General features: G+C 41.0%; 1 protein-coding gene across 9 annotated transcripts in view; it reads right to left on the minus strand.

Annotated features, from left to right (window-relative positions):
- The window catches only part of ndst3 (N-deacetylase/N-sulfotransferase (heparan glucosaminyl) 3), a 1,028,434-nt gene that overhangs the window by 253,972 nt on the left and 761,679 nt on the right, over window positions 1-12,783 (minus strand). For all 9 annotated transcript variants that reach the window (XM_063043575.1, XM_063043576.1, XM_063043578.1 and 6 more), the window contains one exon: window positions 2,861-4,155. In XM_063043575.1, coding sequence (XP_062899645.1) covers window positions 2,861-3,841 — 981 coding nt within the window. In that variant the 5' untranslated portion in view covers window positions 3,842-4,155. The remainder of the gene's footprint in view (window positions 1-2,860; window positions 4,156-12,783) is intronic.

A 12,783-nucleotide genomic window follows, 5' to 3' on the forward strand; every position in this document is an offset into this window, starting at 1 on the left:
CTGAGAGTCGAGAGTGCATCTTTTACCAATGAACCATTCAGTAGTCAGTGGGACAGACGCTGTCCTTGAGCCTGGTGCTGTGTACTTATGCTTTTGTATTTTCTGCCCTTTGGAGAGAGAAGAAGAGATAATGTTTGAGGTGGGAAGGGTCTGTATTTATGCTGGCTGCTTTACTGAGGTAATATGAGGTAGTAAGAAGTATAGACAGAGTTCATGGAGAGGAGGCTGGCTTCATAATGAGCTGAGCTGTGTCCACAACTCTGTGTAGTTTCCTTTGGACACTGTAGACCAGTTGCCATACCAACCCATGATGTATCTGGATAGGATTCTTTTGATGGGGCTTTCATAAAAATTGATGGGAGTCAAAGGGGTCATACTAAATTTCTTTCATCCCCTGTGGAAGCTTTCTTGACCATGACATCTGCACGGTTGGACCATGACAAGCCCTTGATTTTATCTACTCCTAGGTACTTGAAGCACCAACTCAAAAGCCAAAAGTTGTGGAGAAATAGTTTGGCAGGAAATGGGAACATAATATCTTTAGACAGGGGAAAGGATTTCATGAAAAGCAGGTGATATAATAATAGCTGTAGATTCCAAGTCATAAAGAGAATCTTTAGGGCCTTGATTGAGAGAGGTGGATTTGCAGTATTGACTATTTGCTTGAGAGACAATCTATTTCACTGCAGTTCAGGAGTGCAGCATGTAAGAATGACAGTGAAATGTAAGAGCAATACAGTGTTCTTGTATGGGAAATACAGGAAAGTGTCCTTGACGAAAATACTTTCTGAATCTGAGGCCAGTGAAAGACAATTACCACGTGATTTAGCAATTTCAGAATAACTTCACAAACTTTAAAGTCAACCATTTCAAAGATGCTGCAATCTGCTTGAACAGCATCACAAGAATTTTTAGGGAGAAGCTGTGACACTACTAGGGTCACAAACAAGTGGGACACAACAAACCCAACTCAAGCCGCAACAACAAGGAACTACTGTTTGGATAAGTTGCTGCAGTCAGGGAAGTCAAGACTATTACTTCTGGGGAAATGCTCAATGCCTGTAAGGTTTTTCCTGTTCATACAATTGCTGAATGGGCTCATAAAGGTGCAGTTAACTGGGATGCTTTGCCAGATGAGTGCACTGTAATGTACAGGCGGTTGCAAAGTGCTTAAGATCTTCTGAAGAATGATATGTTTCTGTAAAATGTTTAATTTCGGCCAAATGCAGTACATCAGGAGATGGACAGATAGACTGATGACTTTCATATCAGAGTCGAGAAAGTTGGATATGGACAAGAAAGTAAGAGGAAATAGCTTTCAGACATCATGAGTGGTTGCAGTTAAGCGGGTGTCAGAGTGTCTGCAGTGAGTTAGAGCAGAAGCAGGAGTCAGGTAAAGCACTGGCATAAAGATGGATAGCATTAAGAAGTACTCAAGTAGAGATGATTATGACTGAGTTGAAGACATTCCGTAATGGACCAAAATGTCAATCACAAGTTGCAGGGCGGAGTTCATGAAATAAACAGACCTAGAGAATGAGTACATTTACAATTGGCTGAATTTATAATTGCATATTGTTAACTAATTGCATATTTTCAGGTATGGAAATTTTTAACAGTCTGTATGAATTGATTTTCCTTTTACAGGAGAAGTGATGCTGTCTGCCTTTAGGAATTTTGTCCGCCATATGTTACGTCTTTGCACCAGACACTACTGTTTAATGGACAGTTATTGCTTCCAATAAGGAAAGCTCTGTTTATAGCCCTACTTCTGCTAACTTGCAGCACAGAGACTCTTACATACAAAACAGGAATTATGCTGGATGCACAGGTGCAACTTGAGATCCTAACGGCCCATTTGAACATGTAGAGTACGAGAGACAACTTACAAGTTGCGCTTATGCCATTTGAATACACTGCAGGTAAATCTTTAATCATATGGCACCAAAAATAGTGCTATGTGATTGAATTTCTAAGCAATCAGGATCCACATGGTTATGGTTGTATTTTAACAAAGACAAACATGTGTGGATAAAACTGCTAGAACTATTTTATTTACAGATTCACAGAATGGCTTCAGCCCGACCACTTTTTACTTGGGACTCTTCAGCCTGCCAAGAGCATGTGTATGACCTGTTCACCAATATCCCTTCCAGTTCTCAGTGAACTGTCCACAATGCACACTGGAAACTGAAGTTCTTTATTATATACACACACTTAGCATCTTCTTCACTCTTCTGAACTACTGAACAGATTACTTTACAGAAAACATGGTTCAACACAGTAAGTTTTCACCTTCATTGCAGCTGACAGTGAAACCCAAGCAACAATTGTCAGGCTTTCCAGCAAGTGGGCAACCAGTTACCTGAATACAGTCTTTGTGAAAATCCATTACTAGCTCCACATTCCTACAAGTGAGAACTCCACTGCATGAAGACCTGAAGGATAATTATTTGCATCATTTGTACCAAACCATTAGCCAATATCAAGCCACATGTTCTGTTTTCAACAAGATGTCAAGGTCTCTCTCAGTCACATTAAGCAAAGGCAAAGAACCACCGGAAAACAAAATCAATTTCTTTTCTTTTTTGTTTCTTAAGCAGTAAGCCATTGACCCTTCAGTAGTAGCTAATGGTTGTTTCTGCCAAGAGGAACAAAGTTCACCAATAGGATGAATATTTGAGTAAGTAAAAGGTAACCAGCCTACTCTGAAGTTTCTTTTCGTTTTCTGAAAGGATTCTATTGCATTGACACTTCAGAATCATTTTGTACACTATACACTGAGTGAGATCATATAACAAGTAATATTTGAAAGAAACTGAAGGTCAGACCATTACATACATTGAAGTGCTTTCCTTACCTTCACATCATTGACATTCATTCTTGTTCCTTCTTTTCCCACAAATATGTCATCAATATCCACAAGAATGTACCTTTCCAGGGAGAGCGACAACTTCTTCCCTGTAAGGAAAGCAATTGCATCCACGAAAATAAGTTTGTGCAGCCAAAAGTTGAGGTTGTTTCCAAACAAGATTCGTTGAATACCATCTAGCAGTCCCAGGTCCTGAACAACCGTGGCTTGAAGAACATCGTCAGTGATCTGGTGAGGAGTGTTTTCAGTCAATCTTGGTTTGGCAAGTAACACAGGCTGGTAAGTGGAGTGATTGAATTGGAACACAGTCCAGTCCTCTCCTGGAAGTGGGCCTCTCTCAATTTCTTTAGCTTTGGTAATGCGCAGCAAAGGAGATTGTGGGTTGATACAGCAATCCTTCAAAGCAAGGTTGGTGTGCAGGTTCAGTGGGAAACCTTTCAACTGTGAGCTCAGAAAACTATTTTCATTGGCTTTGTGAAAACCTATAATGCCAACATTATACTCCATGCAGTATTTATCAAGCAGCTCTCTATTCCATGAGTCCATATTCACATATTTTAAAATATTTTCATATATAACAAGTGCATATCTTCCCCTGTCCTTATTTGTTAGGGCTGGCAGGTCCCCTTTGCCAGGGGCAATTTCTGTGTGGTGCTTAAAATGGCTTGACTCCAAAATTGCCACAATCTCCTGTCCAAGCTGTGAATATTGTGTCTCAACAAATACCAGAACCATGGGGTCTGTTCTGGATGTGTCAATCGGTTTTGCAGTCTTCATTTCAAATGATCTGTACAGCAAAAGTTTTGGATCTCTGCAATCTTGTTCCGAGGTTGGTTTAGAAAGCTCCAGCTCCTGCTTGTAACCACTATAAAGGTAATAAGCTGATATAATAACACTCACCATGCAGAAGGCTGCCAGTAAGAATACCATCCTCCGCAAATGCCGAGGAAACTTCATGAAAAAATTCATGATTTGATCCGGGCACCTGTTCCTGCCTCTCTTCCCTTTGATGAGTTGTCAATGAACTGAATACAAACAACGTCTGCCAGTATGTCACCGCAGCTCATGTAACCATTGCAGAAACAATTACTCTTTATCTTCTGCAAAGCTGACAGGTTGAAGCAATTGGAGCAACTCTCTGCTGGGTTTCTGCAGGTGATCACTCAGTGGAAACTTGGTCAATTTCCCCTGAAGCTGAACTTCGGGCCATTTTCAAATGACGCGGCGATAAACCTGGAGAGATCCACTACCACTGCCACACATCCCCATCAAAGAGATCTAATCTGTAGAAAAAAAATACAAGAGAGCCCAACATAGTTATACAGACAAGCTGTTTTACTAAAGGTCCAGTATTTCATGTGGTCTTGTACAACCAATTATAAGCCATTAAAAGCATTTTAAATAAACGCATTCTTCCCTCAATATGCTGAATGGATTATTTTAAATGACAATCTGGCTTTGCAAATGGTGCTTGACCATCTGTTTTCCTACAATTGTTTGATTCTTCTTTAGAAAAAAAATGAAACAGAACATCATCTTTCACCTTCATGATGAAAGTATTTCCATTGAAACTGAATATTTCCAACTCCTCCACTTCCATTAAAATATAAAAAAAGACATGAATTGATTTTTAGCTTTTTCTCAAAAATTTCAACATTTGGAATCAGAATCAGGTTTATTATAAACTTGGTTTATAATATGATGTGTAATGTGTTAAACTGCAGCAGCATTATAGTGCAACATCATGAAATAACTATAAATTGCAATAGATAAAGAGTACAAAGAAAGGATTGATAAGTTAGTGTTCATGGGTAAATCAACCATTCAGAAATCTGATGACAGAGGAGTAGAAACTGTTCCTAAATCATTGAGTGTGGATCTTTTGGCTCTTGTACATCCTCCCTGATGGCAGTACCAAGAAGATGGCATTGGTCAGACCGCATTTGGGGTATTGTGAGTAGCTCTGAGCCCCACCTCTAAGAATGGGTGTGCTGGCATTGGATAAATTCCAGAGGATTTTCACAAGAATAATGCCAGGAGTGAAAGGGTTAATTCGTGGGGAGTATTGGATGGGTTTGGGTTTGGGTCTGTACTCAATGGAGTTTATAAGAATAAGAGGATCTCATTGAAACCTATTGGATATTGAAAGACCAAGACAGAGCAGACATCGGAGAGGATTTTTCACACTGTGGAAAAGTCTAGGACCCAAGGACCAGAGGGCACCACCTGAGAATAGAAGGGTGTCCCTCCAGAAAAGAGGTAAGGAGGAATTTCTTTAGCCAGAGAATCTATGGATTTTCTGAAATAGAATCTATGGAATTCATTGCCACAGACAGCTGTGGGCGTATTTAAAGTGGAGGTTGATAGGTTCTTGATTAGTAAGGGTGTCAAATGTTACAGGGAGAAGGCAGGAGACTGAGGTTGAGAGGGAAAATAAATCAGTCAGGATCAAATGGTGGGGCAAACTTAATGGGCCACAAATGGCCTAAGTCTACTCTTATATCTTATGGACTTTCCTCCCCAATCCACCCACATCCCTTCAACACTCCACCACTCATCCACACACTGAGCGCGATTTACAATGGCCAGTAAACAGGCACATGTCTTTGTGCTTTCTGATTCATCAGTATTCTGTTCTGTAGAGGATGTGATGATGATTACAGGGATAAGGGGAGGTCGCGGCTCTTGAAGGATCCGTTGCTTTGACTTTGGTTTTCAGTTCATATATTTTAAGCTTGAAGTTAAATGAAACTGAAGAACTATCCAACTCCTCTTGTACCCATGGATGTTTAAGGTTTTGCAAAGCTAACATAAATCATAAATCTCATGGACAGGGCTGACACAGTTTCTAATAATGAGGTACAATCAACAAGCTGTAGATTTTAGGCGATCTCAGTGGAGAATACACGTAGTATGTTTGACAATATATTTCTTTGTTTTGATGTGTGAAGTGACAAACATTTAATTTTTTCAGAAAGTGCTAAAGGTATTGAATTGCCAAGAGCAACCAGACTAAACATGATTTCAATCATACACCTGATAGAAGAGTAATAAGTTTATCAGGCAAGCATGAGATTGTAGAAAATCCACATTTCAGCTTTCTACAAAGCATCTGACTCATGTAGCATTTTAATAAGACTATCAGGCACCGAGGAACAAATCTGTCTGCATCATCTCCAAATTCCCATTACTGCTTTTAGCTCCCATTGTTCCCGTAGCCTGAAGAAAGGCACAGTTTTAATCTATATTTGTTCAACATGGTAGTTCCAAATTGCTAGAAACAGCATTCCCTTTGTAATTGAAAATCTAACATTCAGCTGAATTGGACAACCTAGCAAAATATTTCTCCTCATAATAATTTAACAGCTAACAGCTGCTTCAGTTATCAGGCTTCACAGTCAGTAGTTATCCATACTCATGCAAGTTAAAGTGAAACAGATGTAACATTCAGGAAGGGCAGGTCAGATACAACAACACATCAGATACCATTAGTTCATCCTCACTTGGAAGTCATTGGGCAAAATTTCCTTTGTGGGCTTTTTGTAATGGAATTATGCAAAATTCATAAAGTTTGGGATTATTATATAAAATTACACATAACCAGAGATTCTCCAAGTAAGGGCTCTGAGTAAAAGGTACTACTTGACAGGAATACACTGAAAAATTACAGGCTGCGTACTTTTCTGACTGTGTTCCCTATCATTCCTTCTCTTATAATGTCTGATCAAAAGGTCAACATGATAGGGCATAGCTTCTATCAGTGTCAGTATATACCTGCAATTGGTGTTCAGTAAGTTGGATAACAGTGATCTCTGTTAGAGTTAGAGTATGTACTTTATGTTACCTGCTTAAGAATAAAGGTCCAGGAACAGCTGTTAAAGATTGCTATATTCATTTATCTAGGATAGTGGTGAATATTGGTAGTTCGGGTTGAGGTGTTTGATTTTGCAGTGTTCACAGAGCTTGACATTTCATCAGCAGTCGAGGCGTCATCCTCAGTGCGCAGTTGTTGGTGCTTCTCTCTGGGAGTGGTTGTGTTTATATAGGTCCCCGTTCACTTACCTCAGTCCTGACAGTCAATTGATCTTTGAATTTTATTGACTCCTGTTTCTTTGGCTCTTAGGGGTTTGTAATGGCGTCTATTTTGATATGTTTATTCATAGTTATCTGAAGAGAACCACGTTTCTAAAAAATTTCATGCCTGCTTTGTGTTTACCTGCGCCAGAACCTCCGCTGTGTCCCAGTTAAAGTGGTGTCCTTGGTCTTCTTATATCGAGATCAGCGACAGTGGATCATGTCTCTGTACCATCCATTTGTGTTCCTGTAAATCAGTTCAGAGTTTATGTCCTGTCTGGCCCTTTGCCAGATATTCTTGATGAAGGGCCAGGTTGCTTCTTCAATGCATGTTGAGTAGGATCTGCGAAACTTCTCTCCTTAGGAAGCACTTCTTGATGAAATTCCATGGGTAACTGTTGCTCTGGAACACTTCGAAGAAGGGCTTCTCTTCCCCAGCCTGAAGTTTGGTGGTGTTGCACTGTGCTTGTGCTCTCTTAAATAAGGTGTGAATGTAGCTTTTCTTGTGGCAGGCTGGGTAGTTATGGTACTGTTATGGTAGTTCAATACCTGGTCCATGTGTGTACCATTCGGGTAGACAGATGCTCTAATGTTCTTCACATGCCAAGTAATCCAGGAACATGAGTCAGTTGCTACTTTGCCCAACCACACACAATCTTGCCCTACACCCAGAATATTTCAGAAGTGACAGCTCAACTGCTCAAACCTCACGGCATCACAATTGCTGACAAACCAACAGTGACGTTAAGTACGCTTGTCTCAAGAACAAAAACTGGCAGTACAAAGACATGATCCACTGCTGCTGATCTCGATACATGAAGACCAAGAAGGCCACCACTTTAACTGGGGCAACGCTGGGGTTCTGGCACAGGCAAACACAAAGCAGGCACGAGAACTTTTAGAAGTGTGGTTTTCTTTTGACAACTCCATAATCAAACATATCCCTATCTACAAACATAGACACCATCTATGAATGCCTAAAAGCCAAAAGAAACACGGGCCAACAGAACTCAAAGATCAACTGAAGGGGTAGCCCATCAGGATGGAGGCGTGGATGGGGGGCAGGGTGCGGGGGTGCAGAGCTATATAATTGCGAGCAAACCTGGACAGAAGCACCAACCTCTGTGCATTGAGAATGTCACCTCGATAATGAAATGTAATGTAAGCTAAATGCCATGCTCGACGAACCTGCAACATCAAATATTCATTTATCTGTTCTTCTCTGCCTGCCTTTCAAATAAAGTCAAGACACTTTCTCTGCAGTCACATATATGTTTATATTTCCATGCGTGCTTATTTCATATGGCCCGTAGCTGCTAGATAGTTTGACTACAGAGAACCTGGTGGCATGGTGCAAAGACAATAACCTATTCCTCAATGTCAGCAAGACGAAGGAATTGGTTGTTGACTTCGGAAGCAGTAGTGGACTGCACGACCCAATTTGCATCGGTGGTGCGCAAGTGGAACAGGTCAAAAGCTTTAAGTTCCTTGGGGTCAATATCACAAATGACCTGACGTGGTCCAACCAAGCGGAGTCCACTGCCAAGAAGGCCCACCAGCACCTTTACTTCCTGAGAAAACGAAAGAAATTTGGCCTGTTCCCTAAAACCCTCACTAATTTTTATAGATGCACCGTAGAAAGCATTCTTCTAGGGTGCATCACAACCTGGTATGGAAGTTGTCCTGTTCAAGACTGGAAGAAGCTGCAGAAAATCGTGAACACGGTGCAGCACATCACACAAACCAATCTTCCGTCCTTGGACTCACTTTACACCACATGCTGTCGGAGCAGTGCTGCCAGGATAATCAAGGACACAACCCATCCAGCCAACACACTTTTCGTCCCTCTTCCCTCCGGGAGAAGGCTCAGGAGCTTGAAGACTCGTATGGCCAGATTTGGGAACAGCTTCTTTCCAACTGTGATAAGACTGCTGAATGGATCCTGACCCGGATCTGGGCCGTATCATCCAAACATCTGGACCTGCCTCTCAGTTTTTTTGCACTACCTTACATTCCATTTTTCTATTTTCTATTTATGACTTATAATTAAAATTTTTAATATTTACTATCTATTTGATATCCAGGAAGTGGGAAGCACAGAATCAAATATCGCTGTGATGATTGTATGTTCTAGTATCAATTGTTTGGTGACAATAAAGTATAAAGTATAAAGTACTGTCAACAAAAAGGCACAATGACTTGCCTTGTGTTAATGGATAAGGTGGCAGCCAAGGTCAAATATTGTTGCATTGGCTCAGTTTGAAACTACTACATTTCATGACAATAAGCAATGAACTTCAGCTCAAATGCATTTAACAATATAATAGGGAATAAGTGCCTGAAAATGGACACAGAAAATTCAACAATTGGTTAACCTGCACCTTGTTGACCCAGGACTGGCAGAATGAACATGTGACACATGCTTTTCACAATAATTGTCATAGTCTTACCACGATTAAGGTGAATAGAACCGGGAAGCAGGGAGGGCAGCAGCACATGAAGTAGTCACTGATGCTAATCGCAGTCACGCCATTCTATTTAAAGTTTAAAGTTAAAAGAGGAGATCTCCATTGTGTTTTGCTTTCCATAATTAATGGAAGTGAATGTAGCAATAAATGCATTTGGTCAGAGATGTAGCAGAAATAAGGACTGAACAGTCTCTATACTGTACTTTTCCAGTACTGCACATAGGATCTTACTGGAAATGAAAAGGGCTGCTCATGTAATGAGTACCTGTCATGCAGGCTGTCTGCCAGGAAACACAGCACACAGCCAGTACATGGAGGTGGATACCTGGAGCTAATCACTGAAGACATTAATAAGGCTTTTTATGACATTGGTCAGACCGCATTTGGAATATTGTGAGCTGTTGTGGGCCCCTTATCTAAGAATATGAGAAGTGTTTGATAGCTCTGGGCCTGTACACATTGACGTTTGTAACAATGTGGGGTGGGGGGGGGGGAGTGGCTGGATCTCATTTAAACCAAACAAATATTGAAAGGTGTAGATAGAGTGGATGTGGAGAGGATGTTTCCAATAGTGGAAGGTCAAGTACCAGAGGGCACAGCCTCAGAAAAGAAGGACGTTCCTTTAGAACGGAGATGAGGAGGAACATCTTTAGCCAGAGGATGATGACTCTGTGGAATTCATTGTCACAGATGGCTGTGGAGGCCAAGTCATTGGGAATATTTAAAGCAGAGCTTGGTAAGTCCTTGATCAGTCAGGGCAGCAAAGATTATGGGAAGAAGGCAGGAGAATGGTGTTGAGAGGGATAATAAATCTGCCAATGATAGAATAGTGGGGCAGACTCAATGAACGGAATGGACTAGTTATGCTCCTGTATCTTATGTTTTAATGTAGGCTGGAAAATTTTCAATAAACTCACAGATGTAGGCAAGTTCAACAAAAAGATTTTTCAGATGTACAATGCAATGCAGTCCCTCCCCTCAATTATCAACAATATTATCAGTACTCATATCCAATATTAACAGGTACCGTCGCCTCATACAACAGTCCTGCTTCTATCCTCATCTACTTCACAGAAACTGCACACATAGCAATAACTATATACCTATCAATATTCTCCATGACTGATGACTACATTTCATTGCCTCTTGCAGGAAAAGTAGCACATGCTGATCACTAACAGCAGCAGATAACTGGCAGGAGCAACTTTCTCCTTATCCCCATGAATTACCTTCAACTGGAATTTCGTAGACTGAGACTGTAGCCAATTGTAGGGCTGAAACTATAAATATGACGCTATTAAAACACCTTATCTTCACGTTCATTGAGTGTTACCTCCTCCACCCTCCCACCCCATCGTCCAGTCTTTTGTGATTGACAGGCTGAGAATAACGCATGCTTGCACCTCTTTGTTGACCCGTTCCCTCTTACCATTCTGCCTTTGGCTCTTTCTCCTTTTGGCAATATGGCAGAGTAACACTGCAAGAGTGACCCAAAAGACACATCATCCTAACTGTCTATGTAATAAACTTAAGTTACACACTTAGTGATTTAACAGCTCTGGATAAAATAATACAGAAGTTAGGATCATGATCGAAACTGCTTAAAGTTAAAAAGTTAGTATAGGTAAGCAAAGGTTGGGTGAAACAATTGGTGACAACGTGGTGAGCTTAAAGTACTTAATAGTTAAAATATTATAGATTCAGCACTATGAATTTTGGAAAAGATATTGTGACAGATTTGCACAATGAACTGAACTTTACAACATTGCTCTGTCCCTGCAATGGTGGCAATACAACACTCTGAAGCAATTTCAGTAAAATACGACTGCTCATCAGGTAAGTACGGTGCCAGGCAGTGAATATATCCCATTCAAAGACGCTGGGATTATTGGCTGAGGAGATTTGTGCACCTTTCATTTGTGTCCTCAAAGCAAAATGACAAATCAAGACAGCACTACCACTAAAGAACATCACAGTGCACAGGACAGGAGCAGGCCCTTGGGCCTGTGAAGTCTGTGTTGAACACTATGCCATATTAAACTAATTCTCTTCTGTCTGCATATGATCCATGCCCCTTCTTTCCCTGCATACTCACATGTCTATCTAAAAGCCCTTTCAATCCCATTGTTGTATTTGCTTCCACCACTTCCTCTGGCAGCCTGTTTCAGGTATCTGTGTAAAAAAAAACTTACCTTGTGCACGACCTTTAAGTATCTCTCTCTCACCCTAAATTCACATCCTCTAATATTTGACACTTCTACCCTGGAAACAAGATCCTGACTGTCTAGCAACATCTTGGTACAATGATGGGAAAGCTTTAGAAGGCTATGGGAAAATGTTGGCTTATTGTACTGGCTTGAATGGGCATCTTGGCAGCGTGAACCAGTTGGGCTAATGAGCCTGTTTCCATGCTGTATGTCTCTATGATCTAGCCTATCTATGCCTGTCGTAATTTTATAAAAAGTTACAAAACATCTGACCAGCTTGTGCTCCTGGCATGTCTTTGTATTTACAGACTTCTCCCTGCTTCAGTCTGAGGTTCCTAGCACTATGACCACAATAACAAAGAAAAACATGACTACAACCCAGAGGCTCTGTCATCCACGACCATGAAGTGTTTTGAGAGGCTGGTCCTGCCACGTATTACCAACAGTCTCCCAGACAACCTTGACACACTGCCGAAACAGGTCTATGACAGATACCATGTCCCTGGCTGTAGACTCATCTCTGGAACATTAGGACAGAAGAGGCACTTACGTTAGACAATTGCTTATTGACTGCAGCTCCACCTTCAATAGTATAATTCCAAGCAAGCTCAACTCCAAACTCAACACTTCATTTTGCAACTGGATCCTCCATTCATTGACCAACAGATCATGATCAGTATGGTTAGGCAGAAATATCTCACAACAGTGGGATTCCAAAAGGTTGTCTTCGGCCCCCTGCTCTATTCCCTATGCACTCACAACTGCGTAGTCAAATTCTGCTTGAACTCCATCTACAAGTTTGCATATGATACCACTAATAAGGAGACAGAGAACCTTATGACATGGGTATCATGTCAACAACCTTTCCAATAATGGCAGCAAAACAATAGCACTGGCTATGGACCTCCTTGTTAACATTTCACTGGCACCTCAGTTTCCTCAGGAAACTAAAGGAAGTTTGAAATCCCTATCAACTCTCACCAACTTTTAGCAATGCACCATAGAAAGCATCTTGACTAGATGCATCATCGTTTGTTATGACATCTCCTCTGCCCGTGACCACAGGAAACTGCAGAAAGTTGTGACAGAAACCAGTCTCCCCTCCGTTGCTTCTATCTACACTTCTTGCTGCCTAGGTAAACCAGCCTGCGTAAACAAAGAC

This window comes from Mobula hypostoma, chromosome 3, assembly GCF_963921235.1.
Source record: "Mobula hypostoma chromosome 3, sMobHyp1.1, whole genome shotgun sequence".
NCBI classification, from domain to species: Eukaryota; Metazoa; Chordata; class Chondrichthyes; order Myliobatiformes; family Myliobatidae; genus Mobula; species Mobula hypostoma.